At 33.0% G+C, this 22,184-nt stretch overlaps 2 protein-coding genes across 2 annotated transcripts; both read left to right on the top strand.

Moving 5' to 3' along the window:
• The first annotated feature begins 1,047 nt into the window (after positions 1 to 1,047).
• LOC145555946 (putative WRKY transcription factor 4) lies at positions 1,048 to 6,175 on the top strand. Its single transcript, XM_081617652.1, has 4 exons — positions 1,048 to 1,806; positions 2,719 to 3,359; positions 4,587 to 4,745; positions 5,551 to 6,175. Exons 1-4 carry the CDS (start codon positions 1,426 to 1,428, stop codon positions 5,816 to 5,818), a joined length of 1,449 nt encoding a protein of 482 aa, XP_081473778.1. The 5' UTR covers positions 1,048 to 1,425; the 3' UTR covers positions 5,819 to 6,175.
• A 4,911-nt stretch (positions 6,176 to 11,086) lies between these two features.
• Positions 11,087 to 19,410, top strand: LOC145641779 (protein IMPAIRED IN BABA-INDUCED STERILITY 1-like). Its single transcript, XM_081692730.1, has 7 exons — positions 11,087 to 11,608; positions 14,023 to 14,307; positions 14,802 to 15,128; positions 16,810 to 17,037; positions 17,160 to 17,257; positions 18,516 to 18,633; positions 19,074 to 19,410. Exons 1-7 carry the CDS (start codon positions 11,168 to 11,170, stop codon positions 19,407 to 19,409), a joined length of 1,833 nt encoding a protein of 610 aa, XP_081548856.1. The 5' UTR covers positions 11,087 to 11,167; the 3' UTR covers position 19,410.
• The last annotated feature ends 2,774 nt before the right edge of the window (positions 19,411 to 22,184 follow it).

Here is a 22,184-nt window from a genome sequence, read left to right on the forward strand (position 1 = left end):
CAAAATCATACTCATACCAACCCGCCTTCTTGTAAGCAAGTTGCAATGCGGAATCATTTGTCTTTCATGGATATTATAATACCATAAAAGCCCCCACGTGAGGTATTATAGATACCTAAAAGTAGTAGGTTGTTGGTTAATGAAGTGCCCTTCATTACCCTCAACTAGTCCCCTTCAAGTCATGAACTAGTGGATTAAAACATGTTGAGCTTAACTACAAAAACAGCTAATCATAGGAATTTTTTTCTCATTATTAAAAATTGGAAGTTGGTGACTGTGTGAGTGTGTGGGCAAGCACACCAACATAAAGGTCCACGTTAGATCCCTCACAACGTCACCAATTAGTCCACTCCATTCACTGCACCCTCATATCATTGCTATTTACTTCATCCTTATCCAAGGGTACTCTATATCCGCATGTTAATAGTCAACTTAACCAAAAACTTAATTTAATGGTTGTTACAAGCAGATACTTGTAGTAATAAATGGGGTCAAGTGACCCCACTTGAACACAAAAAATAAAATATTTTTCATATATAATTAATAAATTATTTTTGTTTTAAAGTTGAATTTTTTCTCCATAAAATTACCTACTTGATCCCATTAAAATTGATCAAATGTATTTTGACCCCGTTAAAATTTTTTCCTACATCCGCCACGGATGGTTATAGCCCAAGATCGATTTATATATATACTTTATAATGAATCTTTTTTCAAACAAAAGTCTCATTTCATCTAAAAATTTCGTTGTAATTAAAAGTTTTATTTCACTTTTATTTTAGTTTACTAATTACTTTTAATTAACTAGACTGTTTTTTCTAATTACAAACCAACAATTTTAATTACCGAATTACATAAATCCACTACCATGTTTTTGTAAAAAACAATAAAACTCAATTTTTTTGGGACATTAGGATACTATTTCTTACATATACTCGACTATTTAAAAATATTTAAATGTATGTTCTTTGAGGTAGCTTTGATAACTTTGAATGTTATATGTACGAAGTATTAGTTCTTACACATACATTTTGAGAATAATTGATCTCATAATTGTTCTACCACATCTAACTTTTCAATAAAAAAAAAATCTCTTATTAATTACTAAGACGAGATATTTTAATAGTTAGGAAGAGTAATTAAAGCCCTACCCATAACGTACACAATATACATATAGGTCCGGACGTCCCGTAGTACACTTAAATATATAATAGACATGTTGAGAACAACATAAAAGGGATAAGAGTTTACCAAGCTAACACATATAAAGTTCCAACCTTTCATACTTTTCCACAAACTACTTTCAAAAACAAAGAAAAAACCCGATCAAAATCCAAAAATCACATTGACAAAATCTTTAGCAGCCACCAAAAAAAAAAAACAGAAGCTGATCTTTTAGAATCAATCACATAATTATATCATAAAATGAGTGATCATTTTAAGGACATACATAAATTATTTGGGCAACCACCTTCACAACAACAACAAAGGCCATCACCCGGGGCTCTAGGAGCGAGCCCCGGCGGCTTAACAAACCTCTTCTCCGATCCTTTCCCGGAGAGCGAGTTTCGGTCTTTTTCTGACCTCCTAGCAGGAGCCATCGCTACCCAGCTGCCCGCCTCGGGGGAGCTGAACTGGAGTAGCGATAACAAAGGACAGAATGATCAAAATGGTGGTGGTGGTGATGGAAATTCAGGTTTTAAGCAAAATAGGCCAGTCGGCTTGGTTTTGCCACCGGTTGCGCCGGTGTTTAACATTTCTCCGGGGTTTAGCCCCTCCGCTTTCCTCAACTCACCTACATTTTTGGTACTCTTCTTCTTCAAATTTATCTATGAGTTGCATATTTCCACAAACTTGTAAATACTATTCGTACCTCTGTTTCATATTATTTGCAACAATTAGACATCTTTTCTCTCTATTTTATGTTAAATCGTTGTAAATAATATGAATGAAGGTAGTATAAATTTTTTGTCTTGCACATTTTAGTTATTGTTGTTTGGTTTTTTATCCAATGGTTTCAAATAAAATAATAATAATGTTGTGTAAAACTAGATTATCAAATATGGTTCATCTTCATTAAACGCATGAAATTATAATAGTATGAAATAAAGTGTTTATAAAATTTGTAATTTGGTTGATATAATGTAGACATGTACGATCGTTGACTTTTTTTTTTACCAATGATATTTTGATAGTTTAACATAGGCAATAGCTTGATACTACGTATATTCATTTTATTGGACAATCTTGTAAAATGAGTAATGATACACATTTAATTTACAAGTCATACACGTACTGTTAGATGAATGTGATCATTATTGTCACGGTCCATTTTAACCCTTGTTACATTTTATTTGTCCGATCCTATGTTGATTATTCACAAGGAAATTTTTTTGTGATAATTAAATTTTTTTTTTCAAGCAAAAGGAGGTTTCAATTGTTTCATACATTAATTTAATTAAGTTAAGCTCATATAAATGTCATAAAAAAAATACATAAGTAGTTAAACGGAGATGAAAGAAAAGAAAAAAAAAAAAAAAAAAAAAAAAAAAAAAAAAAAAAAAAAAAAAAAAAAACGATTTTGAACTAGAGTTTAGGCTGGAAAATGTGTATTTTTTCTTTAACTAAAAGAGTAATATTTTCGGGAAAAATTTAAGTAGGAGAATAATGCAAGGTAATGTAATATTTTTTGATTGATTTTTGATACATGAAATGCAGAGTCCATTAGGTATGTCTCCACAACAAACCTTAGCACACATAACAGCTCAAGCTCATCTCAACAATCAACCAGACACAAATCAACATTCATCCATCAACTCATCGATGTCGAGTTACCAACCTTCACTCTTCAATTCATGCACAGCCTCTCGGCATCCAGCAGTACCGGACCATCCGAACCACGAAAGGAGACCTCATACTAACTTCCCAGTAGCAGTTGATAAACCAGCTGATGATGGATACAATTGGAGAAAATATGGACAAAAACAAGTTAAAGGAAGTGAATACCCAAGAAGTTATTATAGGTGTACTACTCCTAACTGTCCTGTTAAGAAGAAGGTGGAACGTTCATTCGACGGCCATATAACTGAGATTATATACAAAGGTCAGCACAACCACGAGCGGCCTCAAACAGGCAGAAGGGGTAAGGATAGTGGGTTGTTGCAGCTTACTGGTGGTAGTGGTGGTTCGGAGGGGCAGTTTGGTAATTCCGTGTGGCCGGGTGGTGTTGGAAGAGAGTATGATTCAGCTCAAGCAACATCTATTCAATTACATGGACCTAGTGATAGTGAAGAATCTGGTGAAAATTCTGATCTTATTGAGGATGATTATTATAATGATGAGCCTAAAGCTAAGAGAAGGCAAGTACTCTTTACTTATAATTATATGTTGTCAATGGAATTCTGTATCCAAGTATTTCGTACATTGTTGTGTTGTGTTGTGTCGAATCAAAAAATTTCATGTCCCATTTTCTGTGTGCTCAATGTATTGTGTCAATATCAAATGAAAATAAATATTCATTAGCGTATTAATGGTACATAAAAAGTGGGACAAAAAAATTGAATTCTATAGAACATTTATATATGTGACTTTCAATTGCTAAAGCTTAAATTTTTAACACATAATGTTTGATTTTGTACTATACTCCATAATGATTCATGCAAACACGACATTGCTAGATTATTTTTATCATCAAAATGACGACATTGTGAGATTATTTTTATCGTCAAAAGTACTTTTAGAGAGACACTTTATTATGGTACACAAAAAGTAGGACAGAGGATTTATATTCTACACTGATATTGGAAAAGAACGGAACATATCTATATGCCTCCATGATGGTTCATGCAAACATATTGTTACTAGATTATTTGTCATCAAAATTACTTTTATAGAAGCATGTTCTTATCATGCACGCATAAATGCATAATTGCATATTATACATCTGTATGAAAAGAGAAATTTATCAAGATAACACTTGGTAACTTGAACTATTATATTCTCATATCAATATTTATTTTTGTTGTAATATAAAGGAAATTTTGTGAAAAACTACCTATTATAATCTAGAATTTGCGAGAAACTACCTATTAAAAAAAATGTTGTAATTAACTACCTAATTTTTTAAAAATGTTGTAATTTACTACCTTTACGCCGGATTATGAAGAAGTTTGACCAAAATTCTCCGGTATTGACTTGGTCACGTGACACTTGGTGAAAGAAAAGGGTCATTAAGTGTCACGTGATGGTCACGTGACCAAGTCAACACCGGAGAGCTTTGGTCAAACTCCTTCATAATCCGGCGTAAGGTAGTAAATTACAACATTTTTCGAAAATTAGGTAGTCAATTACAACATTTTTTTTAATAGGTAGTTTCTCGCAAATTCTAGACTATAATAGGTAGTTTTTCACAAAATTTCCTAATATAAATATATAATACCCTCATGCATCATTATAATGCCATGCAATAGATGCATAGAAATTTATCTAAAATGGTGAAATGGACTAGCTGCTTTTATTAAAAAGAGATGATGTTAGAATGAAATAAAATAACGTTTTGGTGTATGTTCATGCTTCTGTATGAGCAGGAATGGCGGAGCAGGACAATCTGATGGTTCCTTCACACGCACGACGATGACTGAGCCGAAAATTGTTGTGCAAACAAGAAGTGATGTTGATCTTTTGGATGATGGCTATAGATGGCGCAAGTATGGTCAAAAAGTTGTCAAAGGCAACCCTAATCCAAGGTCAGTTATTATTTCGCTTACATATCTAATTCTCTACATATGTTAGCAAAATTATGATTCATTTCCAATGTGAAAAGATTAATTATAGATTCATTCTTTCATTTTGTTAGAGCATCATTTCAACCATAGCTTAGCCTAATGGTTGAGGTTCAAGAATATGTTTTATACTCTATCACTCCCCCTCACATCCCACTCAAACCTGCTACAAATTAATTCCACTTTGAAAGAGGGGCGGATGAGATTCGAACCCGTGACCTTTGTGTCTCGCTGGCTCTGATACCATATTAGAGGATCATCTCAACCAAAAGCTTAGCCTAATGGTTTAGGTCCAGGAATATGTTTTATACTATATCACATTTGAATTTAACATTTTATGTCCAACATCAACATAACAATGAACAATTTACACATTATTTTTTGTACTTGGTGATATAAACTTGCCAAATTTTCACGTACAACCAATGTGCACGACAATTAGTACATTAGCGGAAGTTTTTGGTTGAATTGGTCCTTTAACATGGTATTAGAGCCAGCGTGACACAAAGATCACAAATTCAAATCCCATTCACCCCTTCTTTTAAAATGGAATATTAAACGCTGGGTATAGTGGAGCCCATATGCTACATCCACACATCAAGCCCAATGGGCTCTCATGTGAGAGAAAGTGATCGAGTATAAAATATATTCTTGAATCTCAACCATTAACTTGGGAAATTCTATATGGTGACCTCGTGTTTAATAGAAATGTCTCGTATGTCTTTAAAACGGTCCTAAATTTATGTGTTTCAATATCCTCTTCATACAGGAGCTACTACAAATGTACAACAATGGGGTGCAAAGTCCGCAAACATGTAGAGAGGGCATCAACAGACTACAGCGCAGTAATAACAACCTACGAGGGCAAGCACAACCACGACGTTCCAGCTACAAGAGGTAGCAACAACACTGCTTCTAACATTGATACAACACAAATGAAGATACAAAATTCTGTAGGTCAAGTGAATTTTGGAAACAACAATGATCAAAGACCAATAACCCTACGCCTAAAAGAAGAACAACTCGTAATTTCTTGAAATCAATCAGCTTAGTAACAAGTGCATTTGATAATTTGTTCCCTTTTTTTTTTCTTCATATACTTTGATGGGTTTGTTCGTTTGTTTCTTGGCATGCTAACCTGCACCAAAACTGTATATAGCGCGAGCTGAGGTAAATAACTAAGGGTGTAACAATTGTGATAACATGCATGGAGGATAATTGAAGGATTGTAATTTTGTTTTAAGAGGGGAGATGACAACTGCATGCAAGCTAATTGTAAGTTTTGCAAAATCTCTAGCCTAGTTTATTATGTACTAACCATATATATTTTCAATCCTCCATTTTTGTGTGTAAATTAAATTGGCTGGGAGATTTGTATTTGAGATACTTAATTATATGGGTTATACATGGTGTTGAATTTCACATATGCTTCTTTTGTTGTTCTTAAATTATTGCGGTTTTTGGATTTTAAGGTTTATCAATAATACAAAACTTACACCATAGTCATCAATTATACTACAATTAGTTAAAAATATAAAAAGTTGATATTTTAAGAGTATTTTTTAAAAATAATTTAGAATGATTACAAAAAACCATAAGATTTTCCCATGAATAAATCACAAAATTAAAGATTGTCATAGGAGAAAGTCAATCAATCAATCAAAGTCTTAATCTCATAAGTGGAGTCAGCTACATGAGCCAAAAGTGATTATTCTGTATAATCATCGACAAAAATCTTCTTCCTCTATCCCTTACGATGAAATGCTTCATTCAAAAAAGAGAATTAGGAGCATATATAAATTCAAAAAAAAAACATTTTAAATAATGTATGTAACTTATGCATAGTATAATAAAGTATGAAGTATTTCTTGCTAGTTAACGAGGGGAGCATGCTAGTTGCGCAACTTTGTTCTAACTCTAAGGGCGTTTGTCAGCGGTTTTGTATGACTAATAAAAATGAAGTGGAAAGGAAACAAATAAGTGTGAGAAACAAAATTATTTAGCTCTAGCTTATCTTTCCATTAGCTCTTATCTTCTTTTATTTTTGTTTGAGAAAAGTAATGGTAATTGTTAACTTAGGTTTTAGAGTGGTAACAAATGGGTAGTAGAAATCTTTACCCATGGACCGACCCACATGAGGACAAGGGGACCATTGTCCCCTCCACTTAAAAAAAAAACACTACTAGAAAACAGCCAAATTACGACGGAACGGTTCCGACGGACACGAAAATCCGTCGGAAAATACAAAATGTTCGACGGATTTAATTTCCGTAGGAAATTTCCGACGAATTTGGAATTTTCGTCGGAAATCCGACGGAATTAAATTCCGTTGGAAAATACTTAATTTCCGACGGATTTTATTCCGTAGGAAATTTCCGACGGATAATTCCGTCGGAAAGTAATTAGTTTTCGACGGAATTAAATTCCGTCGGTAAATTTACGACGGAATAGTGGGTTTCCGACGGAATTTTGATTAAAAAAAAAAAAAAAATCAAAAACCTAATTTAAAGTAAGTCGTTCCCCTCCCTTACCCCTTCATTTCTCACTCCTCTCTTCCTGTTCTCCTTCTCCCTCTTCCTGTTCTCCTTCGGTTTCTCCTTCTCCCTCCTCCCATCCCTTCGTCTTCTTCCCCTTCGTCTTCTTCGCCCCCTTCTTCTTCTTCGCCCCTTCTTCTTCTGCCCCTTCTTCTTCTTCGCCCCCTTCTTCTTCTGCCCCTTCTTCTTCTTCGCCCCTTCTTCTTCTCCCTTTCCCCTTTCTTTTTCGTTTCTTCTTCTCCCTTTCCCCTTTCTTTTTCTTTTCTACTCCTCACGGAACATTAAGATCGAATTCATGTCAAATACGGGGTTTTAATTTTTTCAACAAGGTTTTTCATGTCAAATTCGACCATGAAAACTCTAGATCTAGAGTTTTCATGGTCGAATTTGACCTTTAAAACCCAAAATCAAGGTAATTTCGGGGTTGTGTTGATGAAATTCAAGGTATGTTATTTTTTTTCTTACTTTTTTTTGGTTTTTGCGATTTTTTTTTTAATTTACTGGTGATGTAATGTGGCGGTGGCGGTGGACTCGTGGGTCTAGATCTGGCTGCGGTGGATGGTGGGGTGGATTTATGGTTTGGGTGGGCAGCGGTGGATGGTGGGATGGGTTTAGATGTGGTTTTGGGAGGGTTAGGTGGGGTGGGGTAAGGTGGTCTGGTTAGGTGGGGGTGGGCTAAGGTGGTCTGGTTAGGTGGGGTGGGCTAGGAGGTGGGTCTGGTTAGGTGGGGTGGGCTAGGAGGTGGGTCTGGTTAGGTGGGGTGGGGTAAGGTGGTCTGGTTAGATGGGGTGGCTAGGAGATGGGTCGGATTAGGGTTAGGGGTTTGATGGGGTGGGGTAAGGTGGGCCGTGGTGGTTTGATGGGGGTAGTGGAGGTGATGATACGCCGCGCCGGTGGTGGCGCGACGTTTTTTTTAATTGCATAAATGAACTTTCCGACGGAATTTCCGTCGGAAGTTTCCGATGGATTTTACTATTCCGTCGGAAATTTCCGACGGACTTTTCTGGTGCCTGAAAATCGCATATGACGGAAAATTCCGTCGAAAAATCCGTCGGAAACACGTTTCCGACGGAATTTCCGACGAAAAAGGCAGTTTTTCCTACCAAGTGGTTTGCGACAACCTTTTCCGACGGAATTCCGTCGGAAACCCCTTTTCTGACGGATTTCAGGGTGTTTCTGACGGAATATTTCCGTCGGAAATGGGCCTTTATTTAGTAGTGAAAGCTCAAATAATTATTGTGTACAGGTTTTTTTTTTTTTTTTTTTTTTTCAATGGCCTCATTATTTGAGCAACCAAAAACTTCCATTTTTAGGTGCTTGATTGACAGTGGTGATCTACTGATCTCTTATTCTTTTTAACCTATTCAATGTGTCTTGGGTGAAAAATATTTAAAGAATTAAGAATCCTTAATAGTCATGATTCAATTAGGTTGTTTTACTATTCCAAACAACCCAATTGAACCTCACACACACACAAAAAAAAAAAAAAAAAAAGAAAAAAAAAGGAAAAGATACCCCCATCCCAAATAAAAAGAGGTTTAAAAGAGGTTAGGCACGTGAAAATGGCCTAATATTATTAAGAGATGGAATTCTCATTCTCAAAAGTTTGTATTAGGCAAGAATTAATGTAATCAATAAAATACTCCCTCTGTTCCAAAATGACATTTTCTTTTAGAATTTTTTTTGTGAGATAAATTTAGTCAAAATAGGAATATCACTATGAAACGAAGGAAGTATAAAGTGATGCATTAGAAACCATATGTCCATATATATACTTAATTTTCACATATATTTTTACAATTTTTCTTATTTACAATCAAGGGCAGGATAAAGAATTTTGGGGTCCTGTGCGATTTTTAAACTTGACCCACTTTTCATAATTATTTAAAAGGAGGTTTAATTTCAATTAAATAATACTTTGTAAATATTAAATTCAATAGTGACATTGAATGTAAAATTATTACAAGAAATAAAACCATAGCATTTTCACGAGTAATTTCAAGGCCAATTGTCTCAATAATTCAAGTGTATAGCAAAAGACATTACACTTGATCTTAGCCAAAAGGCAAGTTGTATCTAAAAGTTTTGGTAATTTAATAATTCATAGACAAGATACGATAGAAAGTGTTAAAAAAAACAATCAACTAGTCGTTGATTGTACAAGTGAATTTGAGAAATAGAAAATTGGAAATTTTGTGAAAAACTACCTATTATAGTTCAGAATTTGCGAGAAACTACCTATTAAAAAAAATGTTGTAATTGACTACCTAATTTTCGAAAAATGTTGTAATTTACTACCTTACGCCGGATTATGAAGGAGTTTGACCAAAGTTCTCCGATGTTGACTTGGTCACGTGACACTTAATGACCCTTTTCTTTCACCAAGTGTCACGTGACCAAGTCAATGCCGGAGAATTTTGGTCAAACTCATTCATAATCCGACATAAAGGTAGTAAATTACAACATTTTAAAAAAATTAGGTAGTCAATTACAACTTTTTTTAATAGGTAGTTTCTCGCAAATTCTGGATTATAATAGGTAGTTTTTCACAAAATTTTCTAGAAAATTATATTAAGTGTAATTTTATGTAAGAAATTAAAGATTATAAAGAGATAATTATAGAAAAAGTTTGGTGTAGGGGGGAGTTGAACCACCGACTTTCATTTTAAAACTTTTTGCTCCTAACCAGCAAACCAAGTAGATTTCCATTTAATTATATAGTCATAGGAGAGTTCAACTCTCTATTGATTCTGAAGTTGTTATGCGTTTGTTGGTGGAAGAAATTCCTCCCAACTTTCTCTATATTCACATCATTCGGAGGCGTAAGGCTCTTGTTTTCGAAAGGGAATTATAAAGAGGCTAATCGTGCAGCAGATTGGTTAGCCAACTATGGAGTGAAGTCGAATGAGAAATTTGTCCTTTTTGAAGCGGTCTCATAGGATCTTCTTGCCGTTTTATTGGAGGACTTGAGTGGAGTCACGCAAGTTAGGATGGTTCCGGCTAATGTGCCTTAGGAGTTTTTCTTTTGTTGTTTTGTTTTTGTTTTTGTTTGTTTTAGTTTCATCTTTTGTTTTGGGGCTTGTCCCTCTCTTTCACCAAAAAAAAAAATAAAAATAAAAGCTATTTATCTGATTTTGGGGCCCCAATATTTAGGGAGCCTTACGTGGTCGCTCAACTTGCACCATCGCACCACCCTTCTGCAGCCCCTGTTTACAATTAAAAATGTTTGTGATTGAAATCATACATTGTTAAACTTGTCTAAAGAAATTTGTCTATTACAAATTATAAGGGACGAATGTAATACTTCACCACCAAAAAAATTAACATCTTTTTTATACACACCAAACAAATTCAACATTATTCTAATTAATTTGATTTAAATTAATATAACATACAAATTGTGCACACATCGAGTGTACTTCTTTGTATAATACTCCGTATTAACTTACTAAGATAAATTATTGATATTGTATGAATAGGAGTGTTTTGGTGGAGGATAAGAGCAAGGGAATAGAAGAAAGTCAATTATCTGATTTTGAAAAACAAAATTTGATTTTTGTCCCTTAATTTTCTCTGTTAATTGAACAAAACCGTAGGTTTTAATCTAAATTTAAAATCGAAATAATAGATAGACAAAATGAGAAAAAACAAAACAATTGCCAATTCCAAACCCCCAAAATTTCTCCCCCAAAAACATCGACCCTTTCCCTTTGATTCATCTGGGTCGATCAAATTCAAAACATCTTTTTTTCTCCCAAATTTCCCCTTAAATTTTGATTAAACTCAGTAAAATTTTAATAATAATATCAAATTCCCAGATATTGTCATGTCATTGATGGACATTGTTCGTTGATGGGGTGCATATCTTCGAAGCGGACGGGGTCCAGAACCCCGTCTGCTGTCGATGATTTGGAGGGGGAAATTCGGGTCAAGAGGTCATCGAGTCGACGCCATATGGGTCCCGCCACCGCTTGTACAAGCGGAAGCGGGACCCACCAAGTATTTGGTGAGACACAAGCACAATTGTTGCCCTTTAAAAAATCATCAACTAATAATAATAGAGAGGATGAATTATTTGAATCAGGAGAAGAGGATGGAAAGAAGTTGAAGGGGTCGAAGAGCAAAGGCTCTAATTCGAATTTCTCGTTGAGTTTACGATTTGGGTCGTCGAAGAGTCAGGTTGTTGCTGAGCAAACCGCTGCCGGTTGGCCTGCATGGCTAACGGCTGTTGCTGGTGAAGCCATTCATGGGTGGGTGCCTCTACGTGCGGATGGTTTTGAGAAATTAGATATGGTAACCACAAATCATCTAATTACTACATTGTATTTCATTTTATATTGATTGACACGTTTATTAAGCACGATGTCAATGTACGCGTAACATAAATTATACCTAACTAGCCTTCTGGCCCGTGCAATACACGGCTTGTTCATAGAAAATTGCATTAAGAGATGAGTGAGGAAATACCAATAAATAATTACGGAGTATGAGTGTAATATGTAACTGAAAACATAATTAAAGAAAGGAAAATGCTATACATAGCCCTAAGGGTTACATATAAGCATTTAATTTACTCTTGAAAATTGTTTAAATTTAGAAAATCATGACAAAAACACACTAATTATACCGATCTGTGCGTGTTTTTGTCATGAATTCCTAACTTTATACATTTTTCAAGAGTAAATTCAATGCTTATATATAGCCCTAAGGGCTATGTATAGCATTAGAAACTTTAATTTAAAATGAGACTTAATAGAAAGAAGATGGAAGGACTAAAATAAAAGAGAGAAAATAAAAAGGTTGAATTAAAGAGGGGAGATGTAGATAAAGTGTTTAATAAAAGAGTTAAGAAGAATTGTATAATTAAAAATAAAAAATATAAAACGACATGTGGCACATTGAGTTGAAGAAAATGATAGGGAAGTGTAATAGAATAATGACAAATGTCTTTTTTGATTTTCTTTTTTAAATACTAAGTATAGATATGTTTGTATAGATAATATATATAACTTTTGATAATATATAAATACAATTAACAATACCATTAGGTGTTACTCATAACAGATAAAAGTTTAAACTTTTACACATTTTCATAACTCTTCGTATAAGATACCATGATTTTTTTTTTTCTTTTTTTTTTCATTTTTTTTTTTTTTTTTTTTTTTTTTTGGTAAAAGTGAGATACTCGTAGAAAAATTGATGTAAATTTATGTACATATACAATGTAAATATCACGATTTACAATCCCTCAAAAAAAAAAAATCATGATTTACAAAAGAAAAATACAATATAAGTATCAAAACGTGTCAACGAATAAAGAGAATTAAGATATAGTTCATCTGTTCTTTTTTACTTGACCTGTTTCTTTTATCACGTTTGCCAATGCAAAACTTTAACGACCAATAACTTTAATTCTCCATAATTAAAAAAATAAAGTTATATATTATGATAGTACGAATTCAAAGTGATCCAACATAAATATGTTTTTCCTTACATATTATTCACAAAACACGATCAAAGAAGGGGTGATGAATAGTGTAAAAGTCAAAGCGGGTCAAGTAAAAAAGAACGGAGGAAATATCTTTGTTTATATTCTAGATAGGTTCATCATGTACATTACGCTAAACTTATCGTTGTGTCATATCTTAGTTGGCTTGAGAAGTTCTCATTGTTTGCAATAAAATTTGCGACATTGTCGACCTACACTAACTAATTTTTTAAATGATAGCTAATCTTACTTACATAATTGTGAGCTTTTTTTTTTTTTTTTTTTTTTTTTTGTTTTTTTTTTGTTTTTTTTTTGAAATAAACATAATTGTGAGCTTTGAAATGTTTAAAATTTAAATAAGATTTTCTTATTAATGGACAAATTTAAACCATTATTAGTTTTATAATACTTGTAGAAGCTGTTAGGCCCTGTTTGATTCACCTAAATTTTGCTGAACTGAAATTATTTTTACTGAACTGAACATATTTTTACTGAACTGAACTTAATTTTACTGAACTGAAATTATTTTTACTGAACTTAAATTATTTTTACTGATTTTCTATTATAATTCTTCTTTAAGAAAACTGAATTTTACTGAACAAAAATTATTTTTACCGAACTGAAATTAATTTTACTGAACTGAAATTATTTTTACTGAACTGAAATTATTTTTACTTAATATTATTTTTTTAAGGTGAAGAGAACAGGGCCTTAATATATAATTTGCAACATTCAGAAATACTCCGTACTTTAATCAATTTTAAATCTATGGAAATAATTAATTTCCACTATAATTGTGAGTGTTTTTTTATTTATTTATTTTTTTTCAATATTTAATAGTATACTATTTTTGGTAGACAAATATAAATTACTTGTAGTTTCATATTAACTTTGTCTTTTGGTTGAGTTAATTTCTATAGTTGGACTTTTTAGAATTGTAGAAAGTTGTTTTAGTTACTATATTCTTATACTTGGCATGAGAAATTTAAAAATGTTGCATTTTTTAAAATTTAGTGATACACAATGTATTTTTTTATATCTTACAAATACATGGCAAAAATTACTTGCAAATTACTACGTTACTCCGCATAATTTTTTATTTATTTTTAATTCCTGAATTCACCTACTTATTGGATGATAGCAAATTATACCTATCACTCTTATCATATCCAGCTTCTAACGTTCTTTACTACAATCCAATGTGAATTAATTTTTGTAGATTGGACAAGGTACCTATAGTAGTGTGTTCAAAGCACGTGAACATGCTACAGGTAGATTTGTGGCTCTTAAGAAGGTGAGATTTGACAATTATCACCCAGAAAGTGTCCGATTTATGGCAAGAGAAATTACAATTCTTCGAAAGCTTGATCATCCAAATATAATTAAGTTACATGGCTTGATTACCTCTAAAGTTTCTTGTAGTATTTACCTTGTATTCGAATACATGGAACATGATCTATCTGGCTTGCTCTCTTGCCCTGAAGTCACATTTACCGAGCCTCAGGTTAGTTTCGTTTTACGTTTCATCAACTTTTTATAGAGTTGATCATCTGTGGCCCGGACCACTTGACTTGAGTAGTAGTCTTTCACTTGGTTGGATTTGTTCAATAGTTGTTTTAGCTTCATCATTTTTAAGGTGTTATGGTTTGAATTTAGTATCTACTCTAAATTGTTTGGTCAAACTTGTTCAATAATTACATTTTGGCCTTGTTTGCTTTAAATTGTCGAAGATGTGCTACTTCGTAATAAGAATAAGGTGAAGAGAACAAAATAATTGTCTCAAACTCTCTCGATTTTATTTTTCTTTGGTAGGGCCAACTATCTTTGCCCCAAAGTTTTGGCTAGCTAGAGCCAATTTAATGGATTAAATTGAATGTGCCCAATTCACGTTTTCTGTGACCAATTCACATTTTCAACAATGTCCGGCCTATGATCAACTCTATCGCTTTTTTGACTAGTCTTGGAAATCGAAGTTTAAAAAACTTGTATAATATGCAGATAAAGTGTTTCATGCAACAAATATTTTATGGGTTAGACTATTGCCATGGAAAAGGAGTAATGCATCGAGACATAAAGACCTCTAATATATTGCTAAATAATGAGGGGATTTTGAAATTGGCTGATTTTGGGTTGGCAAACTTCTTGATGAGCACAAAGTACAAGCAGCCTAAGCTTCTTACCAGTCGTGTAGTCACATTATGGTATCGCCCGCCCGAATTGTTACTCGGATCTACTAATTATGGACCTTATGTAGATATGTGGAGTGCGGGTTGTGTTTTTGCAGAACTGCTCGTTGGCAAGCCTATTCTTAAGGGTAAAACTGAGGTAATTACCTTCTTAGTTTATATTCTTTTGTTACAAATTCGACATTTATATAGTTGTACTTAGGGGTGTTCATAAATCGGTCCGGACCAAAAAAATGGACCGGACCACCCCGGATCGGACCGGACCGAATTAATCGGTCCGGTATTCGGGTCTTCGGTCCGGTCCGGTCTAAAACCCTATAAAACCCGGTTTTGGACCGGACCGGTTTTTTATTAAAAATATGTGTGAAACCTTAAATAATGGTTAAAATTATCCTTAATAAGCTTAGAATACTTTAAATTTATAAGCTTTTTCGCACTAAACATACAAAAAAAGACGTAAAAATGACGTTACAACATGGTTTTTCCAATATTTTTTTGTGTTTTCCTAAACTTTGTAAAAAATTTAGTATTCTTTTAAAAACAATTCATAAACCGGTCCAAAGCGGTCCGGTCTGGGTTTTGGACCGATTCTTTCGGTCCGGTCCGGGTTTGGTCCTAACTTAATCGGTCCGGTTTTCGGTTCTTAAAATTCTAATTTCCGATCTTCGGTCCAATCTGGGTTGGTCCGGTCCGGTCCAGTTTTGGACCGATGAACAGCCCTAGTTGTACTACATCCGTTACATATTAGTTGCAAAATTGGAATAATTTATATCTCACAAATAATACCCTAAAGTTGCAACTAATATTTAACAGAGGAAGTAAGATTAATTTTAATAGGGATATCGGGTGGCACATGTCTCACTATTCTTCAAAATAACCTTATATTTAAAAACAATAAGTTGAAGATAAAATGAGCATGTATTGGATTGATTACCGTCGGTAGCTCACCAACTTAATAATCCTAGATCCGTTACTGTTTTTTATTCTTTGCACATGGATAAATTATGAAACTATACTTTGAATAGCTCGTATAGTCGTATTAAAGGAGATCAATCTCTCTTGTTTATCAATGAGGTTTATAATAAGTTTTTCGATTGTCATATTTCAAAGGTTAATTTTTAAATTACCACTCAAAAATGTAACCAATTTCGAACTAATCACTCATTTAATTTTTTATTTTAAATTACCACCCTTTAAATTAAATAAATGCTCAGATTACCACCCATTTCAAAAATCCGGTGGATTTTCCGTCTGTAGGCCCCGTCTAACAATTATTTTGACCCTTTTAACTGATTTTTTCCCCGATTTTTCTCTTTAAAAACGCTCTCTAAACTTTAATTCATATTTCATTCACCAAATTCTACCAAATTTCAAAGAAAAAAAATGTGAATTGAAGTTAGGAGAACATTTTTAAAGAGAAAAATCGAGGGGAAAATCAGTCAAAAGGGTCAAAATAAGCGTTAGGTGGGGCCCACAGACGGAAAATCCATCGGATTTTTGAAATGGGTGGTAATCTGAGCATTTATTTAATTTAAGGGGTGGTAATTTAAAATAAAAAATTAAACGGGTGGTTAGTTCGAAAATGGATATATTTTTGGGTGGTAATTTAAAATTTTTCCTATTTCAAATGACCATTGTAAAAACTTTATTTTTTATAAGGTCATTTCTCGATAATTATAAATTAGTTGAGACTCCGAATAACTTTTGTAAAAGTCGATCACATTAAAACATCAAAATGAGAAATAATCAATTTTAGTTTTGTAAATTCAACTTCTTATGATTGTATTCATGAAATGATGATGCATCAATAATGATTACAGGTTGAACAATTGCATAAAATCTTCAAACTTTCTGGGTCACCACCAGATGAGTATTGGAACAAATCCAAGTTACCTCATGCATCTAGGTTTAAACCTCAAATTCCATACGAAAGTTCACTTCGAGATAGGCTTAAAAATTTCCCTGAACATGCTATCAATCTATTAGAGGCTCTATTATCAGTTGATCCTATGAATCGTGGAAGCGCGGCCTCTGCCTTAAACTCTAAGGTATGTACGATTTTTTAAAATTGTAACATAGACGGAAAAATAATATCGAAAAAACGAGTAAATTTCTCTTGTACGTACGATTTTGTTTCCATAGATTGAAGTTGGTTGTTTATATGTATCAGTATTTCAATACAATGCCTTATGCATGTGACCCGTCTAGCTTGCCAAAGTATCCTCCTAACAAGGAGATTGATGCCAAATCTCGTGAAGAATCAAAAAGGTAATTATACTTGTATTTACATTTTCAACTCGTCTTGTGTGTGACTGACTACACCATTATTAGTCTTATTTTTTTACTTTTTATATTATGTAGTATCTCTGTTACTTTTTAGTTACAATAAAGAAATATTTTATATCTTACAAAATTACCCTTTTACTGCTACTATAAAGTAACGGAGGTAGTATTTATAGTCAGTGGTAGAGCCAGAAATTTTTAATCGGGGGGACGGATGAACATTACATAATTTGACAAAAAATATTGGAAAAAAACACCAATACTTAAATACACAGAATGTTCAATAATTAATGTGTACAACTCAAAAAATCCACAATACAGAGTACTTAATAAAAATTTAACATTATATATCAAATTTTCCTCCAAAAATAATCGCTTATGAGTTCGGAATTTTTAATAAATTCGAACATTAAATAATACAGGTTATTAAATGCAATAGTCATAATGTATAATTTTGTATGACAAACTTAATTTAGTGGGTTTTGTTCGTGCAATATCATAACTAAAATTATTATTTAAATATATATACTTAGTATATATTAATTAAAAAAAATTGAAAGGAATACTTCTTAATTAAACATTATAAAGAAAAAAAAGTGAATGGAAAATACTCCACTAAAGTTCAATGACAAAAGTAATTTAGGGGTTCCGTTCATGCAATATTACAATTACACTTATGTAAATAAATTAGTATTGGTTAATAAATATAATGGAAGGATTCTTCAAATAAAAAAATAAATAAATGGAAATATTACAACAACGAGGTTCGAACCTTGAAATCTTGTAAAGAATTCAACTACATTCACCACCACACCACCCACTTTGTATCCTAAATTTTTACAACACAATAATATATATACCTGCTTGTTTTTTGGGGAAGTGGGGGGACAGATGTCCCCCCTTGTACCCCTCTGACTCCGCCAATGTTTATACTACCTCCGTTACATATTATTTGCAATGATTTGACATAAAGTAGAGAGGAAAAATGTCTAATCGTTGCAAATAATATGTAACGGAGGTAGTAGTTCATTTGCATATATATATATATATATATATATATATATATATATATATATATATATATATATATATATATATATATATATATATATCGATAAATGCAATTATTAGTCCTAGCAAATATATGGTCGACGTGTTGCTACCTTCAATTGTTGCACATAATATGAAACATTGGTAATTTTTTAAAACAACCTTAAGCGATGAATTCTCTATAATATTTCAGGAAAAAGACGGGTAGAAATCAAGATACCACGACATCATCATCAAGAATGCATAGACGAGATCGAAAAGGATTGCCAGAGCAAAGCAGCATTAGCATGTTAGGAAGACCTGGACAAGAAGTAGGTCTTCATCTTACGATAAAATAGAAAATACCCACGCACTTATCAACTTATTTTTGTTGCACTTAACTTATACGAAGTATACAAGTAGTTAAATACTTTAAACATGTGTAGCATTATTATAAACGTTCTTGGGTAAAAAGTGTTACATCATGTTGGACAATATTTTTTGGTGTATCTTGTATGGAGCACTAGTCTTTTTATGTTAAAAAATGACTACTTCGAATATCTAGGGTTCTAAAAACAATTTCCAGATAGTGTAGTGATTGGCAAGTATAGATGTGACGATTATAGGGTAGATACATATTAATATCATTGTTTGATTAATATTGCCTATTGCAATTGCATGAGTTACTTTAATAACTGTTAACTATAACTAGTTGGGTCGAACATTACCTGATGATAAACTTTAATTTTGCTTTGTTTTTTTACGCTTTCAGGATGCTCAGGTGAATAGAAAATACGCGCGTAGAAACGGGACAAATGCACTTGTTACTCAAATAAGAAAGGGTGATAATGAGGCATCAATGGATATGAAATCAGATGTTTCTCAAGTAACAAATGCATCCCAAGGGGACATGATGTTTAAAGGCAAATACAATGGAAAGGCAACAACATTAGCATTACCACCAAAAAGAAGATTGGCTAATAATGATGCTACAAATTCTACTTCCAAAAATCAAACTAGTGACCCATCTAGCGTATTGTGTGCAAATAAAATGTTAGACCAACAACATGAGGAATATGAAGAAGTCCAAGATTCAACCAAGACGTGAAAGCAAGGTGAATTTAATTTATCCCTCAATCTTAATTGCATGTTATGTTTCACTATAATGTTAAAGTAGTCATGGATTTGAAGTTTATATAGTTTAACCACAAAAGGCAGAATTTTAGATTTTGAAACATGAAAGAAAAGAGAGTATATCAACTTTTATGATTACACCCTAAGTTCATAAATAATTAAGGGTTTTCCTATGTTATAATGTGTTATTTGGTTTTTTTTTTAAGGTCAGATACTTTAATTTAAATTAATTTAGCAAATATTAGGTGAAAAGAACAAAATCTTATTTTAAAATGTTCCATATAAATATACACTAGATGAAGCCCGTGTGATACACGGTTTGTTTGAATTTTTTAAAATATTTTTTTATTTATTTATGTGCTAAAATTTGATACATATCCCTACCTTATAAAAAGTAGAAACATACTCTTATGAATAGTGTAATGCCAATTATACCCTTCAAAATGTGTATTTACATACATACCCTCATTAATATGTAGATGCTATTTTAATGAATAGTGTTTAGACAACTATACCCTCTAAAATATTTATGTACTTTTATGCTTTCATAAATGTTAGTTGTCTTAAACATTTATACCACCTAAATATAGTTGATTACATATTTTCTCTTATTGTTTTTTTTTAGGAAAAATTTCTCTTATTGTTAATTTAACTAATTTTGTGATTTAAAAGCCAAACCAAAAAAACCTTCAAGATATGGCTAGCTATGACGCGCGCATCGCGCGCGTTAGCTGCCCTAGTTTAGATAAAATTCCTAATATCAAAAGATAATACTTTATATTTAATTAGTTTAAACATAAAAATCTCATTCGTCAATTTTGCTTACGTGGCATTTGAATTGTTTAATTCTAAAAGAAAATATTAATCTCTTATTTGATTGGCTACAACTAAAATTTGTAATCTTACATGGCGCGCTAGGAAAATTAAATCCTACGTGGCTCTCTAAAAACTCGGGAAAAAACTCCCCTTTATATATATGTATATTAGATTACTACTAGTAAATACTCAGGGTCAATATTCCAACTAAGAACATCAAATTGACAAAGTGTATACGTAGTAATCAAGTTTTTTCCAAATTGATGAGCAAAAATCAATTTTACAAACAATACAAATGTTTAATACTTCAATACTTATTAGGGAAGTAAGTTTATTTATTTTTATCTTAACAAAAGTCATTTCGAGGCTAAGCTTTTGTTGTTATTGTAGTATATATTTTTCAATGTGTTTTGTGTGAGGCTAGCTAGCCACTGTTTGGCCGCTTGTCGAAGGATAACGTTAATGTAACCCCTATAACACTAACCACTAACCTATATAACGTTAATCAAGTAACCCCTATAAAACTAACGAAATAGCCTTTATAATAGGGATTAAGTAATTGCTACAATACTACGAATTGAAATAATCCTCATAATGGCTGGTTACATGGTGTTTTTTTATTTTTTTATTTTTATTTTTTTATTTTTTTTTTTTAATTCTTTTTATATTTTAAACTTTTTGCTACAGATAAGACAAAGTGGGACAATAGCATCCATTTAAGAGGAGATGATGCTCCATGATGGGACTATATTGGCTCAAGCCATACATTAGCCTCATAAAGTCTTTATACAACATTCTTCGGTCGTTTAAATTGAATTTGCAATCAAGTGGCCAATTCTGTTGAAGAGTTTAGTGAGATTTTTTGGTTTGTTCAATTTTTTTCCTTTAGTTTTTACAAATTGTATACTGACAAAACAAAAGGAAATTTGTATAAATTGTATATTGACAGACGACGAAAATGGGATTTGTATCAATAATTCTGATTTCTGATATAGAGTGAGTATAAGAAAGTTTGTAGTATGAGCAAGTAGGATCTCATCCAAATTTGAGTTTACAAAGTTATTGCGTCGAGTTTCTACACTTATCCCCAATGTTGCCGTTGATTGGCGAGCAAAGAGGAGACTGATATAGGAAAATAGGTCATTATTATCTCTCTTAAATCAAACAATTTTTATAGCACTTAATTTTAAGTACAGGGAGAAACTAAGAATCGAACCACAAGAAACGAGTAAGCACTACTCCCTCATCTGTCCCTTTTTTTTTTTTTTTGAGAAGAATAGCCCTCAGGCTACTTAATTATCATTAGAAGAAGCATCAAAGTTTACCAAAGGTAAAATACAACTCGGGAAATCAGAAAACCAAACCTTCCTACCCGTCACTCCCACAAGACAATGAGCAAGCTCATGGGCGACTTTATTCCCTTCCCGACGAACAAAACACCACGAAATATACTCTAAAGAACTAGACACATGATAAATATCATTCAGAATTAAATGAACACTACTACTACCCCTTTCCTTTGAACAAATTGCGGTCACTAATCCAAGGCAATCACTCTCGACTTGCAGCCTACGAAACCCAAACTCCACAGCAAGTTGGAGTCCCCAGAGTAAAGCTTTGGCTTCTGCAATATTGGCATCCCAACGCTCCTCCCCTCTCCACCCTGCAATCCTGCAGCAAGCTTGACACCCCCAAGCTCATCACGAATCACAGCTCCTGCAGACACACCCTCTCCTTCACGCACTCCCCCATCCACATTGAGCTTACATAGCCCAGAAGAAGGAGGTTTCCACTTTGCCAAAGCAGCCCCACTACCTGATCTCGCCCCACCACCATCCTCCTTTCCCAACTCACTCATCAATTTAGTCACATACTCAATTGATTTCATAGGCTCACACGGTTCCCCTTCGAAGATCCACTTATTTCTTGTTGT

The sequence above is a fragment of the Chenopodium album genome, chromosome 8 (genome assembly GCF_948465745.1).
Source record: "Chenopodium album chromosome 8, dcCheAlbu1.1, whole genome shotgun sequence".
NCBI classification, from domain to species: Eukaryota; Viridiplantae; Streptophyta; class Magnoliopsida; order Caryophyllales; family Amaranthaceae; genus Chenopodium; species Chenopodium album.